Genomic DNA, 25,557 nt, shown 5'->3' with positions numbered 1-25,557 from the left:
CTGAGCAGGAAGTCGGCAAACCTCTAAACAATAAGTGTACTATTTTACACGTTCACACTGTAAATAGCGAGAAACGCACATTTTCCTTTAAAAAGGAAAAACAGGACCACACATCTCCGTCATGCCATCAAAGTGGGACGGATCGCTTCAGGAGTCTCCTGGAATTACGAGATTGAATATCGTCCGATGTTCACACGCCTGAGGAAATACGACGGTTCGGGACACATTAATCTTTCCGGAGCTCTGTTTTGTACCTGCCTTGTGTGTTTGTTTCCCTACGTTGTTGATTCCCAAATGTTTTATTCATCGGGTGTATTATTAACGGCGGCATTGATTCAACTAGAGATAAAGGCTTCAAATCCCCTCAATCACTCCCAAAAGTGCAACCAATTAAAATGCTTTCGGCCAACGCTCTGGTAAATGAATATGAAAAAACAAAAAACAAATGTTTACTAGCTGTTAAGCTGCACTTTCTCTCCCTCTCTCTGTGTCTTTTTGATAAATGAGAGCAGAGTATTGACACGGATGGAGGCAGTAATTAAATTTAAATGTGAAATCAGGATGTGCGGCATCAGGCTGTGAGGCAAAACAAAAAAAAAATATTAGCAGGGAATGTTAATAAAAAGCCTGCCTGACCAAACTGACAAACAGAATGTAGATAAAACATAGTTGTAGACTGATTGACAGAAAGACAAATAGACAGAGCAAGAGATAGACAGACAAACAGACAGAAAGGCAGAGAAAGATAGACAGACAGAGAGAGAATGATGGATAGACAGCCAGCCAGCCAGCCAGCCATATAGATAGATAGATAGATAGATAGATAGATAGATAGATAGATAGATAGATAGATAGATAGATAGATAGATAGATAGATAGATAGATAGATAGATGGTTGAATGGATGGATGGACGGACGGAATAAATATTTTTTTTTTATAAATAAATAGCCGGAATAAAAAAAGTAAACAAATAAGTAAGTTATATTTTATTTGACAAAGTGTGTAAAGAAGCTCCTGAACAAAAGTGCACTTTCAAACAGTTTCCCCACATTGCATCTCACATGTGGCTTTCCAGTCAGAAGACACCACGTGTGTGTGCACATGTGTTTGTGTGTGTGTGTGTTGGCTGGTAGCAGACCGGCGCTGTTCGTTGACAGACTGGCAGCAGCTGCTCCAGGAGGAGGGCTGAGGTTCTCACACACTCCCAGATGGCCACTACTCATCTCACCTGACATCTACACAGTGCTGCGTTCCTCAATGTGCGTAGGTGACAGCCATCATGCTGTTGACTCACCATACCGCACAATCCCCGCTAATGGACACACAGCACAGCGTACACTAATGCCTGAGTTCTTTCTTTCTCTCTCAGAAACACACACACACACACACTTGCTCACCACTACACACACACACACACTCGCTCACCACTACACATACACACACAACCTCCAGCTCCTACACTCACTTTCTTCTTTCTACTTGCATATGCAAGCACAAACACACACACACACACACACACACACACACACACACTTGGGGGAGTATGTGACAGCACTAGAGCTTAGAACTCGAACTAGCAGCGAGTGAGGCAGAACATGACAGAGGCTTGGAGAAAAACAAGCTGTTCACATACTGCCTCTGTGGCAAACATTCATATGTATACCCTCAACAAAGCATCCAGAACTTTATTTTCCTGGAATGTCCCTCTCCATCCCTGTGGAATTCTACTCAATCCAGCATCCGTATTCTGATGAATCTTGGACATACGTTTTTTTTTTTTAGGGGTGTTCCCCTAGTTCGGAGATGTGTCTCACAGGGGGCTAAGTTCAAAGGAAGTGCACAAAGATCACACTCTTTCCTTTTCCTGCCCTACCCTGCTCTGTCGCCATACACACATCAACTGAGGAGAAGGATCTCATCAGGCTCGGCATCTCCCTCTTCCTGCTTTACTCTGATTTTGTTGCTGCCTTTATCTGTGTGGGAAGCTCACTTTAGAATTAGGTTATCCAGAGGAAAGCTGAATAAACATATTGGAATATATATAAATATGTATATATATGTATGTATGTGTATATGTAGCATTCTTTTAAAATTTATACTTTTGTCTTTTTAATTAATAGTAGACAAAAAAGTTTCCAGACGTCTGTCTGTCTATAAATACACATTTTTGTCACTGTTCTATTGTAATTAATAGGGAGCCACATACATGGCATTAGTTCCTATGTAGGGATTTAGGTGTGTATGTGTATGTGTGTGTGTGTGTGTGTGTGTGTGTGTGTGTGTGTTGTAACTAGCCATATGTTTACATGGTGTGGAGGGTGTAAATCACGATAGACTTTGTGTGTGTGTTTTTCACTGTGATGGATAATAGGATGTGTAACGAAAGGCACAGAGGAATCTTTCACTCTCTGTGTCCTTCCGTGCTTCCTGTCGCTCACTGTCAGTCGCCTGAGAGAGCAAGAAAAGGGCTAAATAAGTCGAAGGAAGATGGTGTGTGTGTGTGTGTGTGTGTGTGCGATCGTGACATGCTGGGCCCACAATAGCGTCGATGCAGCAGAATTCTGGTCTGGAAACCTGCTGCATTATTTAGGAGATACCCACATGCTACAGATATGGATGTGTTTCTGCCTACTTTGATTGGCTTGCATTCTACCAGGCACGTCCGAGCATCCTGGACTCAGCTGCTAACACGTATACAGTAGATCGAAAAAGGTTTACATTACATACCATTTTATTGTTCCCCCTTCTCACACATTATATGGAGCACGTCTAATGCATCGTTTGACTCGGAGCTCTTTGTCGCACCCCAGATAGGAGGGGATCAGCGCTGTTCTTGTTTTGGCATGTTCGAAATAAAGCCCTCTTATCTCCCTCTAACAACAGTGATGATAAACGGAGAGGAAAGGATCTAATTTAGGGCAAGCGGACGTGTTGACGCCTGCAGTCAAACCTACTACATGTTATGTCTCATTTAGCATATGCGGACATCCACGGCAGACGAGATTCCCAGTGTCAGAAAACAGCTCTCCTCTGAGTATTGTCTTACCCCCTGTGGAGAAGATGCTCCAGAATCGTTTATCCACTCTCCACACCCCCCCTGTACTGTGTTCTATGCTCTTGTTAGCTTGAGTTAACATTAAATAATGATGCTAGCACATATAACGGAGTTTACAACAATAGCTTTCTGTGACGACAGTTTGCTCCACACAATGCCTTTGTTGTAAAACTCCTCAACATACGTTAATGAACTTAGCGGGTCCATATTTGTTGAGCGCCCCCCACGTCCCTTACACAAACAGCGGTCAATGCTGTGGATAAAAGGAGAGTAAGACAATTAGACAGGAAGCTAATCAGTTGAACTAAGCAGATACACAGAGATAAAAATGTCTTCCATTGTTTGCAAAGGCTTTTGGGTTAATAGCCACAGGCGACTGTAGGACACGTGGCTAACGGCTGAGCTCACTAGAACCACAGGCACTTGGACTTCCTGTCTTCCATCCTTTCTTTTCTCCTCTCCATTCTCGTACATCCTCCCTTCCTGGCGCTCAGGCATGGAGACAAAGCTGAATTGTGCTTGCTTCCTTATTCAAGTCCAGGGCAATTATGTCATACTGGCTCAGTATTCAGCCTGATCAAAATGGAGAGTTTGTTCCTCTGTGGTGTCCTGGTGACTCAGAGAATGCAGACCTCTCCGGATCCTGATCCTTCTTTTCCCAAAGCCAAGACAAGGCACTGAAAAGGAAGATTAGTTTATTTCGTTTTTAAGTCCGATCCAGATTTGAGAATAGCTCCACTGTTAATTAACTGATTTAAATGTGAAAAGCAGTCGTGGCTGGTATTGCCTGGTTTGCTCTTAGATACAGTAGGATTTGATAGATATATTTGCATACATGCTCAGCCTTTGGAGAAATACACTGGCACTTTTGCCACTGGAAAATACCATCTTGTTGGCCACCAAACTCAAATTTGCAGGAAATATATATCACTATGTCTTCAACCTATGTTCCTTTTTTTTCCAGGTTCTTGTTTCTGAAAAATTCCCTTTAAAATGATGCCTTCAATGCGATACTTATTATGTTGACAGCCAAATAAAAGTTTGGTTCAATGTTGATTCATAATATATCAGGAAACAAGATACATTAGAGATAGAAGCTGAGCAAACACAAATGATTAAAAAGTTATCTCCTACCATTTGCATCCAGTACAGAGCTAATAGTGTTGGCTCTTTGATGTACACCATGACCCACAGAGGGAGGTCTGAGCAAGAGGGGGGTAAATTTACAGCTAATTAAAATACAATGCTTTAGGATAGAGCTACATTTAAACTGAATCCCACTATCTATAGAAACTTTGGGCTTGCGAAGGCTTTCTGAAAAAAAGTTTCATCTCTGCGACAATGAGATCACAAGTTCAAGACCACACTTGACTTGTCCAGTCAGGTTTTAATGCATATTTGGGAATACAGTAAAAACATACCAGGTCATACACCAGTTTTCTGTTTACAATCAAGAAAATAATTAAATTTCACAGAAAATGGCAGTGAATTGAAATTTATCTTTTGTATAATCATGAGAGGAAACCACTGTTTACTATTAGCTATAGCTGCTCTGTCAGTGAAGACTGTCAGGTTTAAATAGAACAGGGGCCGAACCGGTTTACTACTAGATGAATTAATGTTGTAGTCATCGATGAATATTCATACATGAATCATGCACAGATGACTGGCTGCGAAGTACTGTTTTGGCTTTAACGCGGGATGTGCATAAGGGCTAAGCTAAGCCGTGTGTTTCCCTTGGTTACGGCTATGTGCCCTTTACAGAGTGATTAGTCGAAGCTCGGCTGCCTCGTTAACAATTGCACAGTGTAACACGACTTCTCCCAACTCAGATAAACAATGCGAAAACAAAGATTAAGTTTGACACATTGACCCCCCCCTCACACACACACCTCACCCCACACACATACACTCTAGAACTTTCCATCATCTCAGAACAAATCATACAATTTGGGCTGGTTCTTGACTGCAGTGCATCTTTTTTGGCCAATCTTAGGCCATCTCTTCATGAGTCAGGAAGGCGCTGAATCACTCTCAAGCTAAGAGGAAGACCCTCATTATCATCGTCTCAAGTCCCACTTGCTGCACAAAGTAAGAGCTCTCCACCCTGAAGGCTTGTGTGGAATGTGAGTGCAAATATTATTCCAGTGATTCAACCGTTAAGCATAACACACGGCACTGGAGAGGAAAGTTGGATGAGGCGGTCTTGCTGTGTAGAGGTGAATAGATCTTCTTCTTTCTTGTCACACAGCTGGGATTTCATGCCAGAAAAAGCATACAGAACTTCCAATTTCTGTGTATCTTCTGCACTTGTACCTCTCCTTGTTTCTCTGAGCCCCCTGTGCAGATTTGTAAGCCGCTCTGGGAGGCTGGAGGGAAAGTTAGCCAATTTTGCAATTGCCTAAGATGTGTCACTCAAAGCCCATCGATCAAGCCTTGCTTACTCTTAGTCCAAACATGTTAATTTTATTGAACACTGCAGAGATATAAAAGAAATGTTGAAAGCTGGTGTGTGCAGTTGGTGGAGTACCAAAATTTCTACTAAGTGAGCTAAATCTGAGAAAGGAGACAACAAAGGAAAGACAGGAAACGCAGGAAGAAAGAAAAATGAAAACAAAACACACTTAGCCGAAAGATACAAGAGTCTTTGGAGCTTGAAAGAGTGGTGTGCCATCACAGACTAGAAAGGGGGCTCAGAGAGATTAACTTCCAGCGACTTGGTTTAGAAGGTAATGGATACCCTTGTACCAAACTGAAGCAACCCCTGCATTTGTGTTCTCAATGGTAAAAGGGGAACAACAGTGTCTTTGCCTTTGAGGTAGAAACTGACTGAAATAGGAGAGCGACAACAAGGTGGAACATTTCAGCACCTTGGGGTGAACACAAAAAAAGAAGCTAAGTAGCCACGGACGCACACGGGTTCTTTCGGAGTGGAAAGGCAAGAAGGAGAGAGTGGGTGCTTAAATTTGATCTCCAGTCTTTTTACCTGAACCTATGCCAGAATCTCTACTGAGATTATTTCCAGAAGTTTATAAAACCTCTCTTGAGCAAGAGAATTTTCTCTGTGAATCATGTGGCACTGAAGCATCTTCACTTGCTGATCCCTGGGGAGGAAATGCAAGTGAGAATGTACACATACACATTTCCACATACAGCTCCCTCAGGTTCAATGTACAGAATGGTGGATGTTTTCTCTTAACGTTCTGTCCTCGAGCTCAGTCTTGCTGTGGTTGCTGGTTTGGAGTGCTTGTCACTCAGACATAATGACAGAGATTAGAGAGTGGAAAGGAGTGGGAAGGCAGAGCAAGATAGACAGCAAGAAAGCAAAGAAAAAGAGCAAGAGAAGTTGCTTGATTAGCATGATGACAGGAAGGCACACATGCAAAAAAAAAAAACAGACACAATCAGGTGACGCATTGGAATTGGATGAAAGCGCTTTTGAAGATCACGCAATCGGGCACTCGAGAAGTTTCTTTATCTGCGCGTGGAGCCGCCAACAGCGGGTGGGAATGGATGAGAGCTCAACCCTCTGTACGCCGCTCCCATCACTCATCCATCATCTGGTTTGAAGCAGTAGCCCATTTACAGCCATTGTTTCTCTAATTTGTTATATGGAAGCAACAGAGGAGGAGGAGGAGGAAAGGGTCTTTAGCAGGCAAGCATTTATCCAGGCGCAAATTACATAAGACAGACAGCATAATTAGACATATAGATAAACAGACGGTCACAGATTTGTAAAGCGAATGAACAGAAGGAGAGATTGAAATAGACCAAAGTGAACGGTCTGCTTTCTGAGGCAGTGGAGAGATAAAGCACTTAAAAAAAAAAGTGAAGGCACCAGTAAAGGCGTGACTACAGGGAAGGTTCTCTTACATCTCACCTTAGGAGACATTGCTCTTTCACCACCAACATATTAAATATTCTTGCCCAGCATGTGGGACTGGAACAGTGTAGTGCTTTAGGAAAAACCTGACACAGATTCTCGAGAGAACTGGTCACAAAATTGTAGAATTGTAATGTTTCAAGGGCAGACAGACAGGCAGAAAGACAGACAGACAGAGAGACACCCTGCTATCTCAGCATTAGTCCTGAAGTGCCAAGAGTGGCAGAGGAATGCTCTCCTTCATCACACTAGCCTGAAGCTAGCATCCTCAGCTTTCACATAACTTCAGCTAGCACGCTGAGAGGATATAAAGAACTGATTTATGAGCACCCTCTAAAAACAATGGCGAGAATAAACAGGATCTGAAAGAAAACCGCTTTGTTTAGCTTGTAGTAAAATCGATGCCCCGAGGAGCGGCATGCAGGTTTGCTACATGTTCGAGTGTATCGTGGCATTGAACACAGCACATAGTAGTGTCTATAGGCTTCAGTGTACACAATAAAACTGCTGGCATAATGTAGTCCAGTGTAAATCTCATGTAATTGAACTACGCTAGCGCTAATTTAATATCGCTTTTATGTGCTTGTGTGGGGTCCTCATGGGTGTGTCACGTGTTAATTTTTTTCCCTTAAGCTAGCTAAGAGGAGTGATAGACGATCCCTTAACAGTCCCAATCAATCACTGGCTACTTAGGAAGACTGACCGGGGCAATCAGGAAGCCCTGGAGCCCTTTTCATCCGAGCCATAGGGAGGGTCACAAATTCACCACAGTAGCTGATTAGCTTTTCATACACTTCTAGTTTCGATTTAGAAATGGGTGTTAAAGAAATGTGTAGTGTTTTATGAGAGTTTGGGCAAAGCCATCTCTTCTGTAGGACTCCGATAGGGCAGCCTTTGTTTTGCTCAAGTTATTACCAAGTTTATTTAATTGTAAAAGAGGAGCAGGTTTGACTCAGTAGGGAAACTGGGAAAAGGAAAAAAAAGGGGAACTTTTTCATAAGGGCCTGTGATTGTGTTAAAAAAGAAAATGCCTCTTCATGTGCCATGTTAAAAAATGCACTTTTGTCCTGAGGGGGTCAAAGTTCCCAGTACTGTGGACATTTATTCATTTCCTAAGGCTTCGGCAATGGCTCTGCTGCCAGTTTCGCACAGCAGTGGGAAAAGGAAAGGTCCATTAAGTGTTCCTCCGAGCTAGGCAGGGGACAAAGCAATGCCCATGCTGAACTGAGACTATCCTCAGCAAACAAAGCCTCATTTCTCACTTTCTCCCTCTCACATTATTTTCCCCATTCCTTCTGTCCCTGTCTTCTCCACCTCACCATGATCTAGTGTATTGTGTTAACAAGATCCAGCCTCCACGAATGCCCATTGCACAAGTTGGTGTGTGTTTTCACACCAATTAATGACTTGCTGTTCTTGCCTGTGGAGGTGACGATGACCTGTCTCTGACCAGGCGCTTGGTATTTCAGTATGGGTGTCAGTGAGATTTGTTCTTTTTTTTCTTCTCTCTATCATGTTAGCACCCTCGAAAGCTTGCTGCTCACCCTCTTTGTTTATTAGCTAGTGGCATTATTAGCTGCGGGTATGCATAAAGACGAAAGACAGAAAAGGACAGATAAGAGCAACAGTTATACAACTCAACCTACTGAAAACTACATGTTTGCACATCTAGCAATTCTTTCTAGCAAATTAGTTGCTTGATTCAGTATCCCAGAAAAATATATGGGTTTAGAGGCAATTAAATTAACGGCGGTTCATTTCCTTTTTGAGATGGCACAAGGCACTATTTCCTGGCAGCGTTGCTGACAAATAATTATTTCACCCTCTATTGCTTTGTTTCTCATCCTTTCTTTTGTTCCACCACCACTTTCACAACCAAGATAATTCAGTTGGTCCGATATCACATGATCACCCCCACAAATTTTCAGTCCATTTGAACCTTATCGTTCTCACTCGTCCTCAAGAGGCATCGGCTCGATGTACCTTGTTACGAGAACGAGAGTGAGAAAGTAATAACACAAGAAGAAAGAGAGGAGAAAGGGGTGACAGATAACTCTCTAAGGAGCTGGGAGCAAAGTCTTTGTTTGCCATTCTCACCAGACACATGTGAATGAGTGGCCCGGCACACAGGTTTTTTTTTTTTTTTTAGTTCTTGTTTGAGGCTTGGAGAAATAAAGGGGAGAGAAGAGTGTGTAAGGAAAAGAAAAACACACAAAAGGAAAGAGAAAGACTTCGTGAGAGGAGAAAATGCATTACTGGATGGTCAAGTGCTTAAAGAACTAGAGCTCCTCCAACTCCCACGGCCTTTTTTTCAACATGGCCCCAATATGTTCTCTAGGCTCTTAATTAAAATCCAATATGCTTTACGCCTGACGGCCATTGTTCGCTCACCGTGTTTTCTCACTCAAGAAGCTTTGTTGGCTGCTTAATCTTGCGAGAAGCTCCAGGTCAAGAGGTCAAGCCAAACCTCTTACCACCATTCCTTAAGAGTAGATGCAAGGTTTTTTTGTTGTTTTTTCTATTTCTCCATCCTCCCTAGCATTTCCTAAATCCCATTGATGGTTTTAAGCTGATTTCAGGTCTTGCCCCTGGAAGGAGAAAGGCTTTCAGAGATTGTTTTAATTAAGGTTTAAAAGATGCTTGCCTCAAAAAAAAAAAAAAGATTGAGGGATTTTGGAAAGAAGACGGCAAGACAGTTTTTAGGATTGAGCAGACAAGTAGGACAAGTGCAGGCAGAACAGATTGCACAGCAGAAGCAAGACAGGAAAGCACAATTTCTCCATTTTGCTCTCTCCTGTGCCTTTTTCCTTCTTCTATCTCCCCCCTTCTGTGTTGTGGAGATACCCTCTAACCCTATCTATTCCTTCTCTTCCACACAGCGCAGTGGGGTAGATAAGCAAAAAGGCACTTTTTTCGTTATCAATCTATACAGATTGATCTGGACTTCCCGAGATTCAACCCTATATCCTGTGAAGCCAGTATTGGATTGGCGTTGAGCTGCAGGCAGGCAATCTCCAGGTTGTCCGGCCGCTCTGTGTAATGATCAATAGTGGCATTGGATGGTATAAGAGACCTTCCTGCACTGCCTGTTTATCAGACTAAAGAGGCAAAAAAAAAAAAAAGGTTTTATCTTATCTGGCAAACTGGAGATGTCAAGAAGAGGTTCGGTTATTTCCTTGGTGTCCTTTTTTTTGTCATTCTCATACAAAATAACCAAGGGAGTATTAAAGGCGCTCTCTCTCTCTCTCTCTCTCTCTCTCTCTCTCTCTCTCTCTCTCTGTCTCTCTCTCTCTCTCTCTAAATCTCTCCTTCACTCGTTAATGGGTTCATACACGGCCGACCGTGTCCCCTCAACGGATACCCCTAGACATCCTTGTTAGACACTTAATTAAAAGGCTTATCACAGCGAGACATGCTGAGACACTCCAGCAGGAGCCTGGGCATCAGAGATACAGGCTTCACTGCCCAGCATCCATCTATTACTGGTGCCTAAGCCTCTGTCCAACTAAACAGTGTGGGTGTGTGAGACAATACTATAAAAAAGAAGATGCATCTATAGAAGAAGAGATGAAGAAGAAAATATATGTGTTGTACAGAAAATATTTTTTCTGTATAGATAAAGAGTAATGGAATCTTTTTTTGTTTGAAGGGTGTAGATGAGAGATTGTATCAGCAGTCATATTTCAAGTCAGTTGTTAATGTATGGGTTCTGTTTCACTTACCAACCTACACACACACACACACACACACACACACACACACACAGAGTGTCTATTATCCACATTAGGGTCCGTTAACTGTCAAAGCTGGTGGCAAAAAAGGGTCACAGAAAAAAGACTCCTAATGAAGTGTTTAACTTTATCAAAACACAAGCCGGCTGAGGTGTTAAAGAGGGAGCTCGCAAAAGTGGGGTCAGACGTCCCTCCCACAGCATTCTTGTGCAGGGACGGGCTGCAACCGACACACAGGAACCATATGTCCAAGAAAAGCAGTCAATAGGCCAAACCAACCGAAAGGACAAAGGTCTTTTCACCCCATGTGGACTGAGAAACTGCACAATTCCACACAACCAAAAAGCCGTGAAAAGGAAGCTAGAGAAAAGAGGGGAGATAGTTTGGGGTTGTTGGGGGTGGGGGTGGAGAGATTAGACAGAGACTGACAGAGAGAGAGAGTCCTTTCTGTCACATTAGCTGAAAACAATCCTGCCTCACAGCCCCGAGGCCCCTTCTCTATCCACTTTTCCTCCCATTTCTCCTTCTTCATCTTCCTCTTCTCTGGCTTTCCCAAAGCCCCTGGAGATTTCCTTCAAAGCTCTCAGGCTTTTCCCGTTGGTCAGAGACTCTGCTAATAATGTCACAGCCAAACTGCTGAGATATATAACGGTGGATATAACGGAACAGCTCCTCCTAAGCTCGAGCCGGGGGTTTCCTCCAGGGACGCGGCATCGCATTTTTTTAAAGGCCACCATAAACTTAGCACCGATCATAAAATAACTGTGGGCCACGATGAATCCCAGAGTGGAAGTGCACACGGGGGGGGAGAGGGATGGTGACAAAAGGCAGAAACAGAGTTGTTGTGCGGGAGAATTCTAGAGGAAAGGGAAAAAAAAGAAAAAAATGGCTAAGTAAAGATGTAGCGAGGATGCAGTAGTGCCTGAAAGTTCATAGAGATCCTAGGGGAAAAACAGATCATGCATGTTTTGTGGTAGCGCAGCGATAATATCAGGAGACGAAAAAAAGGTCAATCTTGACTGGAAAAATGCTACAGTATATCATCGCTTCCAGCGTGCGCCGACGTTTCATACATCGTTCCGGGTCGCGTTGGGTTGCCATCACACCACAGCGGACCACGTCGTGGGTTAGCCAAGAGTGATGGATCGTTCCACTTAAAGGTGAGGTGGGGAGCGAGGACACTGACTGACCTACAGTTCACAAAGGGTGAGGTTGTACCTCAAAGATTTGCATTAGCGCCGCAAATCATTCGGCCTGCAGTTAGCAGAAGGTTACCGACTCAAAAGTTCACTTGTTTTGCTTCTGACACCTGTGAGCCATATGGTAGTCGAAGAAGAGTTCATGACCTGACATTTATGTTGCGTCTTGCCTCCACCTGACGACGAAAAACAAACAGAACATGACTTTTCTCGGTTCCGATTTCCTCCCTTAACACAGCTGCTTCCACTTTTCTCTTTATCCTTTATTTCCCCTTCTCTGGACTGCATGCTTAATAATTAATCGATTAATTAGTTCTCTCATTAATCATTTGTTCATTAATCAAGGCCTAATTCTTCTACAGGAAATGTACAATTCGGAAGGAAAAAAAACCCTGACTCTACGTTTCAGCGAAATTACACACCTTTACTAATGAACTCTAAATTAATGGCTTTTCAGGGTTTTTTTTTTTCATTTTCTACTACAGAAAATCCGGAAGTGTAAACGATTGTATCACAATTACTTCTTTAAATCAAGAAGTGCATAAAAAAAGAGGTATAATAAACAAATGCCTTTACTTTCTCTTCTTTACACGTTTCACATACACACACTTTGAAAAAAAATAAAGCAGACATTGTGGTGGATGAAGAAAACCACAAGCATTGATTAATCGGTGACTGCTCGAAGGATGTTTAGACTTGCGCGTTGGCCTTTTAGCAGCCGATGGAGACCGCTTGCAATCTCAGACGGCTTTGTTTGATTTGATGCTGCTCGATCAAGATTCAAGGTGCCTTCACAGTGGTGGGCTGAAGGACGAGCCGAGAAGGACGAGTAAAGAGAGCAACGAAAAGCTTGTTTTATTGTAGGCTACCTGCACGGTGAATACGTGGGACAAAAACATGTTCTCTTTCCTTTCTTTTTTTTTTTTATAACAAAGTACGGAGGAAAAATAGCATGTAATCAGACAAAGCTTTAATAGGAACTACACCAAGTTACCTTTAACTTCACAATCCATAGAGTGCGCATAAAACATCCCGGCGTTCATTGAACTGGTCCTTACTTATTTTTAAAAGACGCTTAAACATTGAAAAAGAGGCTTGGTTTTGGAACAAATACTGTAGCTAATAGCGGATGCCGATTGTAGTTTAGTAACGAGATGGGTACATTTACCACTTATTGCCCTGGCTTAAAAAAGACAAAATAATACTAAAGAAAGAGAAGGAGCAGAAAAGGATTAATTATAAAAAAAAATCCAGTTGCGGCGAGGCACAGGGGCCTCTACTGGACTCAATTAGGCAGCGGAGGCCACAAACCCCAAGACTAAATTAATTGACACCTCAGGGCATTAAGCCTGACATGCCAGCCACTCTGTGTAAGCTGCATATTATATCGTTTTTACTCACTCTGCCTGTAAGAAGACTCAAAATCGACTCGGGGAGTAGCACAGGGCTCTGTTATTACGTTCTCTTTCTATTGTCTTTATGGATTTTTAATCGGATCGTCTTGTTTATCTTGCTTTTGTTGTTTTTTTCCCTCGGCCGTTGTTTACCCCGATGTCTCCACCCGAGGAACGGTTTGGGGTGCGGGCAGAAAGACATGCGCTTATTCGTTTATTTCTTTATTGTCCTCCATTTCCTTTATTCATTTGTTTGCTTCACTCCACAGCGCGCAGCATCCGCCTGGCGTCGAAAGTAGACGCTGCTCTGGGTTTCGGATCATAGGGTAGACGCGTTTATGCAAACAGCGCGCGGAGTTAATGATCTAAAAGCGCTGTAAATCATACTGAGAGACTCTCGCCAAAGCAGCAAGACAGAGAAATAGAGAGAGCGTGAGCTTCAGCGAGCTTGTCCAGATAGCACCAGGGGGCACGAAATGACAAGATGGGCTCAATCAGCATCATGTCAAGACAGCACGCTGATGTGTACAGACAATCTTTTTCCACCCCCCACTTCCACTTCTCCTTCAGCCTGTTAGCCTGTTTTATTTATATATATATATATATATATATATATATATATATATATATATATATATATATATATATATATGTATATATATATATATATATATATATACACACACACATATTTGTTTCTTCATCTTTTTTTTCCATCTTCTTCACCTCTTTGTTCAAAAAGTGGAGGGAAGAAGAGACAAAGTAATATCACTGGGTAAAATGCTGATGGTGTGTTTCAGGAGGACATACGCACTAACATGACTGCTCCATCTTCTAAGCCTGTTTACTTGCTCGCTCTGGTGTCCTCTAAGTCTGGTGCGAAGAAGTGCAGAAGGGTAGATGATGTAGCCTGATGATGCATTCGGTGTGACTGACGGTGTGACGACATAATTGGAACAGTGTTGCGACAGGGACGAGAGTGAGCGAGCGAGCCAGACATAGAGAGGGGGACAAACACAAGGGTGACAATCCTGCTGAGGAATGGTGATTAGAGCTCCATCAAAGTGTCGTTCGAGTCCTCAATCTGTCAGGGGCTCTCGTCCTACGCCTTTAAACCTCCGGCGTTGACGTGGGCGTGTCCACATGTCCGTTAGTCCATGTGATCCCTTCCTGCCCTCCTTCTTTGTTCCCCCTTCTTTCTCTCTTTCTATCCATGTCCTTCTTCTCAGACTGACAGTCCTAGTTTGTCCCCTGTAATTTCCAAGGCCATAGATAGACAAACTGGGATGGGAGTCAGAAAGAATGAAAGAGGGGAGGGATGAAAAAAAAGAAGGGGAGTGTAAGTAAACGCATGGAGAAGGCAAATCAGTCACACTGTAGATAAGTCGGGAAAGGAGCCCCGGGGTGATATTTAGTGGAAGAAAACTGAACGTGGAAGTACACCACAGTGGGTTGTAGCTTCAACAAATGGAGAGAGAGGGGTGCAGATGAGTGGATGGATGGATGGATGGAAGGATGGAAGGATTGAAGAAATTGAAGTATTGTAAAAAGTCTGGTAGGTGCCAGGAAACCAACAAAGAAGAGTGTGAAAAGTGGCTAGAAGGAATAAACTCCAGTGCTTCCAGTCCTGAAAAAGCTGTTAGACTGCAATTTAGACATAAAAAAAGAAAGAAAAAAAAAAGAATAGGAGAGCATGAGAAAGGCAATGGGAGATAATAAGCGAGAGATGAGGACAGAAAGCAGAGGAGGAAAAAGATAGCGATGACGTTGTGCCAGGTTGGGAGAGGGCACGAGTAGACACAGGTGGCTTGTTTAGACGACTGAAGAAAACACAAGACTGTGCGCTTATGAGATCCAGCGCACTCTTCACCAAAGACCCTAACAAATGCTTTTTTATATCGCAGCTTAACACACACTCCACCCGGCCGCCCACACGCACACACACACACACACACACACACACACACACACACACACACATGCTACCACAATGAGACTGAGACAAAAGGGCCTTCCACGGTGAAACAAAAGGATAATAATTCCCCAGTGCGAAATTGAGCTCGCTCTCTCTCTGGCTCGGCTTTTGCAGTCTTATCTAAAGCAGACACAATTCATCGCTTTTAGGCAGCACAGCCTGCTTATTTTCCAGCAAGCTATTTTTTTCCCTCTCGTGCCCCTATGCGCATCCATCCATCTCACTCTCTAGCTATCTGTCCACAGACCAGGGGCGGAAAGAGGGAGAGGGTCAGCTGAAAGCGAGGGTCTGCAGGGCAGCGCCTGCTGCTTTTTTAGCACATTGTTGAATTATCAGCACGAGCAGTGGGCAGCATCAGGGTGTTCTCTTGAGAGCATGGTGGCTAAGCGTAATGGATATAAGGTTGGGTCAGCCTCTCTGGCTAACCACACCATTAGATCTCATAGCACTCAGGGTGGCCATGTGTGTGTCTACAGTATATATGTGTGTGTGTCGAGTTGCTGCTTTAAGTATTTTTTTTTTAAATCTGTAAAAGCCAAAGAAGCAGGGAATGAATTCTGAGGTATTTAAACAAGGCACTAGTCACCAGTGACATTTTAATGGGCCAGAACTTTGACTCTCATGTCATCTTTTTTACGCTGTGCTTCTACATCAATAACAGGTCCAGCTTGGTTAATGGATGACATATAATAGTTACAAACCTTCTACTGTATTAAATAAGGCACAATAAATCACCTCTGATACATAAGAGTATAAAAGTATGTTTCATTGTTATAACACCAAATTTTGTTAATATAGTCATTCATTCTAATTAGGTTTTAACCAATTATAGTTATATATTTATATATATTATGTAACTTTTAAAACAAGTAAGTTCCTACCACTTACATTTCACAGCAGCTATACATTATTTTTTAACATCCTCTAATATAGAAGTAGTATATAACACATTATATAGATGGAAAAATAAAATTGTTTATGTGCTATTTGCCCCTTCCTCTTTTTTTGTGGTGCATGATGCGACAGGTTAGTTCATAAACTGTCTGTTTATTGTTTCTGTGCTTTTTGGGCATCGCATCCCTGATTTAATCCCAATTTACCCTTATAATTCCCTTCCGTCCTCTGGGAAGATGTCCACACTTTGGAGTGTGCTTGTGGACATTGTGTTCATCAGCCACAAGTGTGATAGTAAAGTCAGGTACTGATGTAGGTGAGGTGAGAAGGCCTGGGTGCAGTCAGTGTTCTAATTCTAAATCCAAAACCGAGATAAACGGACGCCAGCCTAAAAATCTTTTTTTTTTTTTTTTATTGCATCATCATCCCACACACTTTAAACACACAGAAAACATTTGCAAGAATACAGTAATTATATTTGTATTAATAAATAACAACATAAAACTCCATAAAAACAATACCCTCTAAGTTTTTCGCTCTATCGTGCTATCCGTGAGAGACCTGGAAAATCAGCCAAACAAATGAATTATGTGGCAAATGCAATTCAGCGTTAAACCTGGAGCGCGAGATTCGAACTTCGGTAAAGCGGGGGGATTACTGTATATATAAATCTGGGACACCTGACCCTTATAGCATATATAAATATATATACTGAATTCTGTGGATTTTGTGATAGTTAAAGGCTTTAGAATATTTTTTTCAGTAAAGTTGTATATATGACCTGAGTCAAGTAGATTGAGCTTTAGTTTTGAAACAGGTGGCATGTTTAAAGCAGCTCATGGCTGGTTGTGAGCACACGTCCTGGAGACGTGCAATGACGAAGAACATTTCTGCTATTTAACATCATCACTTACACAATAAACACAGGGCATGACCGAATAAGGTCAGACCTGAGATGAATATTCTGATTTATAGCAGACTGAAAGAAGCAAGTACCAGCCAACAGTTTACATTACCACACACACACACACACACACACACACACACACACACACACACACACACACACACACACACACACGCACACACACGATGAAGCCTCTCTTTCAGTGCAGTCTCTGGTGATAGTAGCCAGAGAGGGATCAGTGCTAACATCTGTCCATCCGTTTTGCTCTGAGCAAAGTCTTCAGATGGACTCCGGACTCTAAAAACAGCACAGAAACTGGGGAGGAAGAAAACTAAGCTGTTTAATATGGCATGCTCTCATCCACTGCTGCACTTAGCCTCAGCCCATGTGTGACTAAAAAAGCAAAGTCACAACTCAAAGTAGCTGGTAAATGCACCCTGCAATCCCCACAGCACGCCTGCCCTATTTACGACATGAAACAACCCCCTACCGCATGCAAACACACACACACACGCACACACACAAACACACAAGCATGCGCTACCCTGCTGCCATCCAGGCCTGTGAAATGATCTCCCTTTCTGAAAAATCCGGATTAAAGTCTGACAGGCCAAGTGTGTTTGACCTTGTTACTAGGGGAGGGGAAAGACACAGACACACACACACACACACACACACACACACACACAAACATGAGACAATCTCATACAATGTCTACATTCTGTCCTTTTGAAATGTCCTCTTTTGACAGCCTTAGAATGTTCTACATTGGTAGCACTGGTGGTAGAAAAGTTTTAGCACTCAGGGAAGAAGTGATATTTAAAAAAGGAAGATAAAAATATGAATAAAATTGAGCTAACTGCTAAATATTCGGTCTGGGTAACTACAAAGCAATTATATGGTTAAGCTAACTGCTAAGCAAAAGGTGCTAAGATATGGTTACCTCTTACAATCGTTTTTATAGATACCATATATCAGCTAATATCAGCATATATCAGCTAAATTATATATCTATATAAAAGTAAGACTGTTGTTTGGTAACTTCTAGGTAGAATAAAAGTTTGACACTGTTTTAGCTGCCTACTAAATAGCTGGGTAACTACTGGTTTAGCTAATTGCTAAGTAAAAAGGTAAACTTTGTTGTAACTAGCCGCTATATTTAAAAAAAGGCTATGAAAGTGTTTTAGGAAGCTGTTAAGACCATTCCAATAGTGTTTGTAACTAATAGTAATACCTGGTAGTATTTGTATGAATATATTATTCACACACACACAAAAAGCTAAGGCGTGTGATTTCTCCTCGTATGTGTGTGTGATCTTCAAATTTTTCTTGAGATTGTTAGCCTCAAAAATGTCGCACGGTGCCTCTCTAACCTGGTCCCTTCTATCGCTCTTTCATCGCGCTCTTCACCGTCAGGAGCGCTCTCGTGTAATTAAGCTGCTAAACCAGCGTCTAAGAATTGGGTAATTCAGCAAAGAGGAATTATTCCAATTTGAAATGAGTCATTAACCAGCAGTGATGTGTTGTCGGGCTCTTTCCAGAAAACAGATTTGGATTGCGGTGAATCACTCCTACGGTGCGAGCTTATTCGTGTTGTGATGTATGCGCATATTACAGGATTTACATTTTTGGACTGCTGTCACGGCGGATCAGATGACATGCCTGTGTTTTGAGTTTATATTTCGAGCTTGGCACGCGCAACATCCCGGTTCAGATGAGACGCGGCGAGCATGTTGGAGAGCTCAGCGTGAGAGATAATATGTGTGCGTACTTATTAATGGGATCTGGTGATTACTCGGAAGGAAGCAAGTCGATGTAAGAATTCCGCTCAAAGCCTGGGCCGCTGTGATGAATTATCACAAGCTGTAAATGTTTAGATGGAGCAGCGTACTTTAAATTGCAATCGATGCTTATACAGCGCTGGGGTTCAACGCACAGAATTCCAAAAGCACAGTACAATTAGAGAGTCCACGAAAAGACTCAATACCGTGAAGACAAAAAAAAAAAAGTTAAGCGAACGGCTAGGTGGGACAGGAGGGGAAACAATGTGTTTTTTTTTCCATTCATTTTTGAAAGAACCCTTCAAAAATGCATGAGCATGGCTGGTTTCATTCTGCATGGAAGCACCAACTGGTAATCTTCAAATATTCAGTTTAGCACACACATATATACACACACTTTTACTTACCCTCAGATGGCTTACTTTCTTTCACTCTCTCAATCTTTTTCTCTCTCACACTTTCTCTTACTCACATGATCTCAGAAGCTCAAGAAGGCCTCCTGAAAAAAGTGCACCAGATCGAACCAGCAAGAGAGAGAGAGAGAGAGAGAGAGAGATGTGCCATCGCCTGTGTCAGAAAGAGATACAAAGAAAGCAAAAGAGATGGACAATGTGTGACTGAGAGAACAGAATGACAAAGAGAAAGAGAGACAGAGATGGAGGTATAGTGGTATGTGTGCAATGGTGGCAGTGGTAGAAGTGAGGGGGGGTTCTTTGCAGCGTCCTTCGATGGAGTAGATAATTGAGTGCGGCCCAAACACTGTCAGCTAGGCTCGGAAGCCCCTATTCACCGGCGAGAAAAAGAAGCCACAGGAATGATTGAGTGAAAGAGAGCGAGTGAAGAAGAAGAAAAAAAAAAACGAGATAGAGAGAGAATGGGGAGAAAATCCCGTTCTCCCTAGAGGGGCGGGGAAGCCGCTATTGAAAAGCTATTAAACTTGCATTTAGCAGGATTGATTGGAAATGAAGAGGCCTATTAAAAGCAAGGGACAGGAGGACAATGGCTCGGCTCTGGACGCCGTATGTTGCCCTGATTTCACCCCCTTTTTGCTCCCCTCATCCCCTCTGTTTAAACACCCTAGCCCTAGAGCTAGGGGTTTGAGTGGGCTTAGGGGAGAGAGTGAATGGGCTTGGTTTTATCCTCCAGTCTACTATTTAACAACAGTAAAAAAGCGAGGGAGGGAGAGGAATAACAAAACAGGGGGGAGGCTGTTTCTTTTAAGAGTACCAATACCCCCACCAATACCCCCAATACCTCCTCTCCTCTTTCTGACCTAAAGTGTCTCTTTTAGCTAGGTTCGGGTCTGATGATGGTTTAGCCTTGAGCTAAACCATATAAAATAAATAATGTGATCGGATAAATTGCATAGAGGGATTTACTACAAAAGCTGAGATGGTTTGTGTTTAGAGTACAGTCAGATCCTTTATTTATTTATTTGACCGATTTATCATCATTTTTAAAAGCATTTAATTGGGTCTGCTGAACTACTTTTCTAAGTCCAAATTAGCTAATGACAATATGTTGAGTTTACCTTTGGGCATGAAGGATTCTTCAGATGGTTAATGGGTCTAAGCTTTCCAAAATGTCTACTTGGGAACATTTCAGAAAGGGAAACCCTGTGCTACAGGATTCAATAGAGTGTTTTTTTCCCCTCAGAGGAAAGAAACCCTTTTAGCATCCTAGTGTAAAGCAGTACCGCTTCAGTGCAAATAAGAATTAGTTTAGAAAATGTATTATAATGTGATTTCGGGTGGATTGGGAAAATCTATAATTTGAGAGTAGACTATACAAAAGGCTGATGGAAACTGAGCGAATCACAGGCGGCACTGAAAGCAGGTGCAACTCCCTCCCATTCTCTTTCTTTCCTTTGCTATACTTTCGCTCTCTCTCTCTCTCTCTCTCTCTCTCTCTCTCTCTCTCTCTCCATTTTTTTGTACACAACTGATAGCCCTCATGGGATACCAAACACTGCTTTGATTGTTTAACATCCGTTTGCACAAAAGGTGCACCGCCCCCACCTACAAACGAAGCTCCGGACAGGGTGACAGATTCCACTGCTCAGCAGGGCATCACTCTCGCCATCAGTCCGCCATATGGGCAGAGGAAAGAGTTAAATAAGTCATGAACAGCTGACACCCAGCCTCCACAGTCCTCAGCACGGGAAACCGAAATGTGTCTCAGCCTGAGCCAGAAAAGAATGATGCAACGTTGGCTGTGCTAGCATCAACCACATAGCCCCCTGTAGATCGTGATTTTTTCGCAATGATATACGGCAGGCTTTTGCGGCTTCACTTATGTCCTCCAGGCAGTCGTTTCCACAAGGCAAACTGATGCTCGCTGGGTGTAAAAAGGCAACTTCCGCCTGTAGTGCGGACCTTGAGTAATGGTAGTCTTTCGGCTGATGCGCTTCACTGATGCTAATACTAGCACAGTACTGGCGACAGAGGACTGAGAATACAGATGGGCCGGTGTGGGTTTTTTGCTGATTCCGCTCTAACATGGTAACGCGCTCTGTGCCTGCTTGTCCCTCTCCTCCTGTAAAATCACTGACCTCAAAGTGCCGGTGCAAGTAGCATGACAGATAGTCCATCATGCTGAAGCTGGAGTATCGGCATAGCTTTCCCATGATGCACCCATCGCCAAGCAAGCTCATCTGAAAGACAAAATCAGTGAAGCAGGCAGGACAAGAGAAAGGGCTAAAAAAAAAAAAAAACAGGGCTAGAGCATTATGAAGCTACTGAACCTTTTGTGCAAGTGGATTAAAACAAAAATTTAAATTTAAATGAGTTTAAACAGGACATATACTAGAGGCGACACTGTACATTAAAATAGACTTTTTTGCCTTAATTGGGTGCCTTATGTCATCTCTAACTTTTTCAGTTAATAAGGGCAGTAAGGGTGGTTCAATGGTGGTCAATGGTTCAATGGTAATAAGGGTGGTTCAATGGTTAGCGCTCTGGGTTACTGTTCAGAAGGTCAAAGGTTCAAGCACCAGTATTGCCAAGCTGCCACTGTTGGGCCCTTAAACAAGGCCCCTTAACCCTCTCTGCTCCAGGGGTGCTGTATCATGGCTGACTCTGCACTCTGACCCCAGCTTCTTAACAAGATTGTAATGTAATGTAATATCTAGCTATCTAATAATTGTACCTGTTTCTCCAACAGTGACTGAAGCAGCCTACTTTTCCCAGCAGCCCCAGGATCAGGTAGTGGTGGCTGGTCAATCGGTGACACTTCCGTGCGTCATCGTGGGATATCGAGGCATGGTGCAGTGGACCAAGGATGGCCTGGCGCTCGGTGGAGAACGAGATTTACCCGGTAAGAGCCTTATAACAGCCATTACTAAAAGGGATATTGAGTATAAATTGGGTCGGCGGCATTCCATAATAAGTCATTCTGAAATTCTGTGCTACAGTGTAATTGAATTCTCAATTCTGATTAGTCCGAAGCAGTCTTCTATAACAGCACGGCTCTGACACTAGCACCGTCTTTGAATCGAATCATAAGTTCATATTAATATGTTATTATTCCCCGAGTAACAGTTTTCACACTTGTGGGCTGGATGCTCCATATAATCAGAGCCATGTAATCGCAAAAGGGGAAAAAAAAGGTTTCTCTAAGGAGAGATTTATTTTATTATATTTTCAAAGGAGTCTCCAGTATCTCCGGTGCTTTGTAACTAACTTCACCACCATGGACCAAGGATTGAGACTTTTGTGATTTCTGTTATTTATTTATTGATTTAACATGACAAGCAGCATTTTTTATTATTATTTAATTTTTTTTGGTGCCTGGTAAGACTAATATAAGTGATAAAAAGAGCTAAGTTGCCGTACCGATATTCCTGAACATTATGTGTAACCATAAATGAATAAAAAGTTAATCAATATATGTATTTGAACCTGCTCTAAAACTTCAGGGTGTGAATTTATGAAAATAATCAGTGTTGTGCTTTATGTCACACTTCATCACACCATCCGTCTGTTGCTTATTTTCTTATAAAAATGGGCCGATACACTATATATGGACAAAAGTACTGAACAAGTCTGAACATACGATTTGTAATTCAGGGACTTAGGTGCAGTCAGCATTCCAAATCATCCTAAAGGAGTTTTATAGGGTTGAGCTCTACAGCAGACCGATCAAGATCTTCCACTCCAACCCATGTAGATTATATCTTCATGGTGCTGTCTTTGTGCACAGGAGCATTAGCATTCTGGAACAGGTTTGGGTCATGTGAAGGGACAATTTACTGCTACTGTATCCAAAGACATCCTATACAATTGTCAAGGATGTCAAACACCAGGTTTGGTGAGCATATTTCTCCAGGTTTGGAGTCATTGCATTGGCTCCCTGTCAGATAGAACCTAGAAGACACAACATGGTATAGCACCTCATTACTTGTCTCAAATTTTACCTGTTTACACTCCAAGGTGTCATCTCGCTCCTGTGTTTCTGGTCTTTTAGTTGTTCCGCCTACCTGTTTATGTTTTATTGATGATCCGGCTTTTTCCTCCCATGCACCAAAACTGTGGAATTCTCTCCCTGTTGAGATTAGACAGGCTGAATATTTAAGTGTTTTTAAAAAATACTCTTAAAACTTACTTTATCTGTATAGATTTCAGGTGATATATATATATTTGTATTTTATTTTTAAATCCTACTTTTATGCTTGGAAAGTGCTTTGAGATGTAACATTAAAAGGCACTATATAAAATAAAGATTATTATTATTATTTACACCGAGCGGATCATGCCACTGGCTCCTTTCTGTACTCCTTTATTGAGCGGAAGAGCAGAAAAGGCAAACAAACTGCACACAGCACAAACAAGCGTTTAATTTGTCTAATCATCTCAGCTGTCTGGTCTCAGCGAGGTGTAGAATCAATTGCTAAGCGCTGACATTTAAAGGAGTGACTGTGTGTGGAGATGATAGTCTCTCTGTGGAGATGAAACCCAAGCCCTGCACTGGTTTCCTCGGTGTGTGCATTTGTGTTTCGTGACCGTCCCTTATCTCTGACATTGTTGTTTGTGTGTGTTGTTTTTTTGTGCCAGGTTGGACACGTTACTCCCTGATGGGAGATCCACTATCAGGGGAGCACAGCTTGGTGATCGATTCGGCAGAGCTCGCCGACGATGCTGTGTACGAATGCCAGGCCACGCAAGCAGCACTGCGTTCGCACCGAGCCAAACTCACTGTCCTGGGTAAGAACCGTGTGTGTGTGTGTGTGTGTGTGTATGTGTGTGTGTGAGAGAAAGAAAAAGAGAGAGAGAGAGAGAGAGAGAGAGAGAGAGAGAGAGAGAGAGATACTCTGCAGTATACCTCTCCTGCAACTGATTATTAACTCTAGGAGGAATTACAGCTCCCCTCATACTAGCCAATTTCATTAGCAGCGTTTTTAAATACTGCCTGAAATATGTAACGCTGCAACTTTGCGTTTCTCCTGAATAAACACTTCCTCGCGTCAAGCCTATAAGTCATGGCTTCATAATTTATTTGCAATTTTTAAATCGTGACCTGGCAGTATTTATTTATTTTTTCAAAACCAAGCAAAACTGAGTGGATGTTGCTTTAGAAGAAAAATAACCCTCTCTCTCTCTCTCTCTCTCTCTCTCTCTCTCTCTCTCTCTCTCTCTCTCTCACTCTCTCTCCATCTCTTTTCTTCAATCTCTCTCATATACACAAACACACACTCTCTCCATCTTTCTCTCCCTCTGCTACCAGTAATCAGCACTGTGAAAGGCTAAGATAATGTGATTGCTGCAGTCACCGATGATTCGCGTGCACAGTTAAAAGTCCTGCAGTGTGCACAGTTAGCACTTTTCACTGCGACTCTGAAAATTTGTCAACCGCAGGGCGCTTTTTTTTTTTACGCTAACGCGATGTGAGTGATCTACATATTCACCAGAGATCATTTAGTGCTAGGGTGGGCGAGCGGTTGTGTGTAGAGGGGTCTCACTTGGGATTGCAACACTGCAACAGCGCTGACACCTGGTGGGTGACAACGGAACATCAACACGGCCACCTCGAGGAAATTCCCCCCACACCCCCCTTTTTCCTAAACCATCTGTACACTGTAATAGTCAAACAGCAATATGACTAGCTAGAGAAATCAAACTTGTGATGTGACGTACATGTAGGTACTGCGGAGAAAACAGGCTTGATACGACGCAGGCCTAATTGGACAAGTTTATTTTACCGTACGCTTCGATTTGCCACACTTGGTAAAAGTTCAGACTGCTGGCGTTCATTTTTCATGCTGCTTATTGCCTGAAAAAAAAATTAAACGTCCAAAAAAACAAAAAACGAGGGGGTGGAATGCAGAGCTCCAGCACCTTCGCAACAACAGGCTTTGCGCGTTACACGGTTTGGCAAGGTTCTCAGTCACAAGAGAAGGAAATTAATACCAAGGAATGGCGCAAGCACATGTGCTCGCACGTGTGCGCTAATCAATGCACCCCGGATAAAACCAAAGCAATCCAGCTCAGTCAAAAGAGTCAGCGGCGAGGGCGCAGTCAGGGGAATCCGCGTGAAAATTAAAATCACCTAGCACGCGGATCCCATTAGCACTCAGCCGCGAGCCGGTGAGAGACCTTTGACAGTTTGTGAATGTAGAGCCAGAAATAGGCTTTGCTGAAAGACTAGAATGAGGGACAATGTGTATTGCTTGATGGCATGCTCTGGTTGCTTTGCTACGGATGCCTTTTTTTTTGCGTGGCAAGATAAACAAACTAATGACT

General features: G+C 42.6%; 1 protein-coding gene across 1 annotated transcript in view; it reads left to right on the top strand.

Moving 5' to 3' along the window:
* The window catches only part of kirrel3l (kirre like nephrin family adhesion molecule 3, like), a 45,657-nt gene that overhangs the window by 3,552 nt on the left and 16,548 nt on the right, over nucleotides 1–25,557 (top strand). Inside the window, exons 2-3 of the mRNA XM_046862227.1 lie at nucleotides 21,983–22,135; nucleotides 23,872–24,021. Of these exons, the coding sequence (XP_046718183.1) occupies nucleotides 21,983–22,135; nucleotides 23,872–24,021 (303 nt within the window). The remainder of the gene's footprint in view (nucleotides 1–21,982; nucleotides 22,136–23,871; nucleotides 24,022–25,557) is intronic.

The sequence above is a fragment of the Silurus meridionalis genome, chromosome 12 (genome assembly GCF_014805685.1).
Source record: "Silurus meridionalis isolate SWU-2019-XX chromosome 12, ASM1480568v1, whole genome shotgun sequence".
Taxonomy (NCBI): Eukaryota; Metazoa; Chordata; class Actinopteri; order Siluriformes; family Siluridae; genus Silurus; species Silurus meridionalis.
Note: the sequence above shows the minus strand (reverse complement) of the source record. Positions and strands in the feature narration are given on the sequence as shown.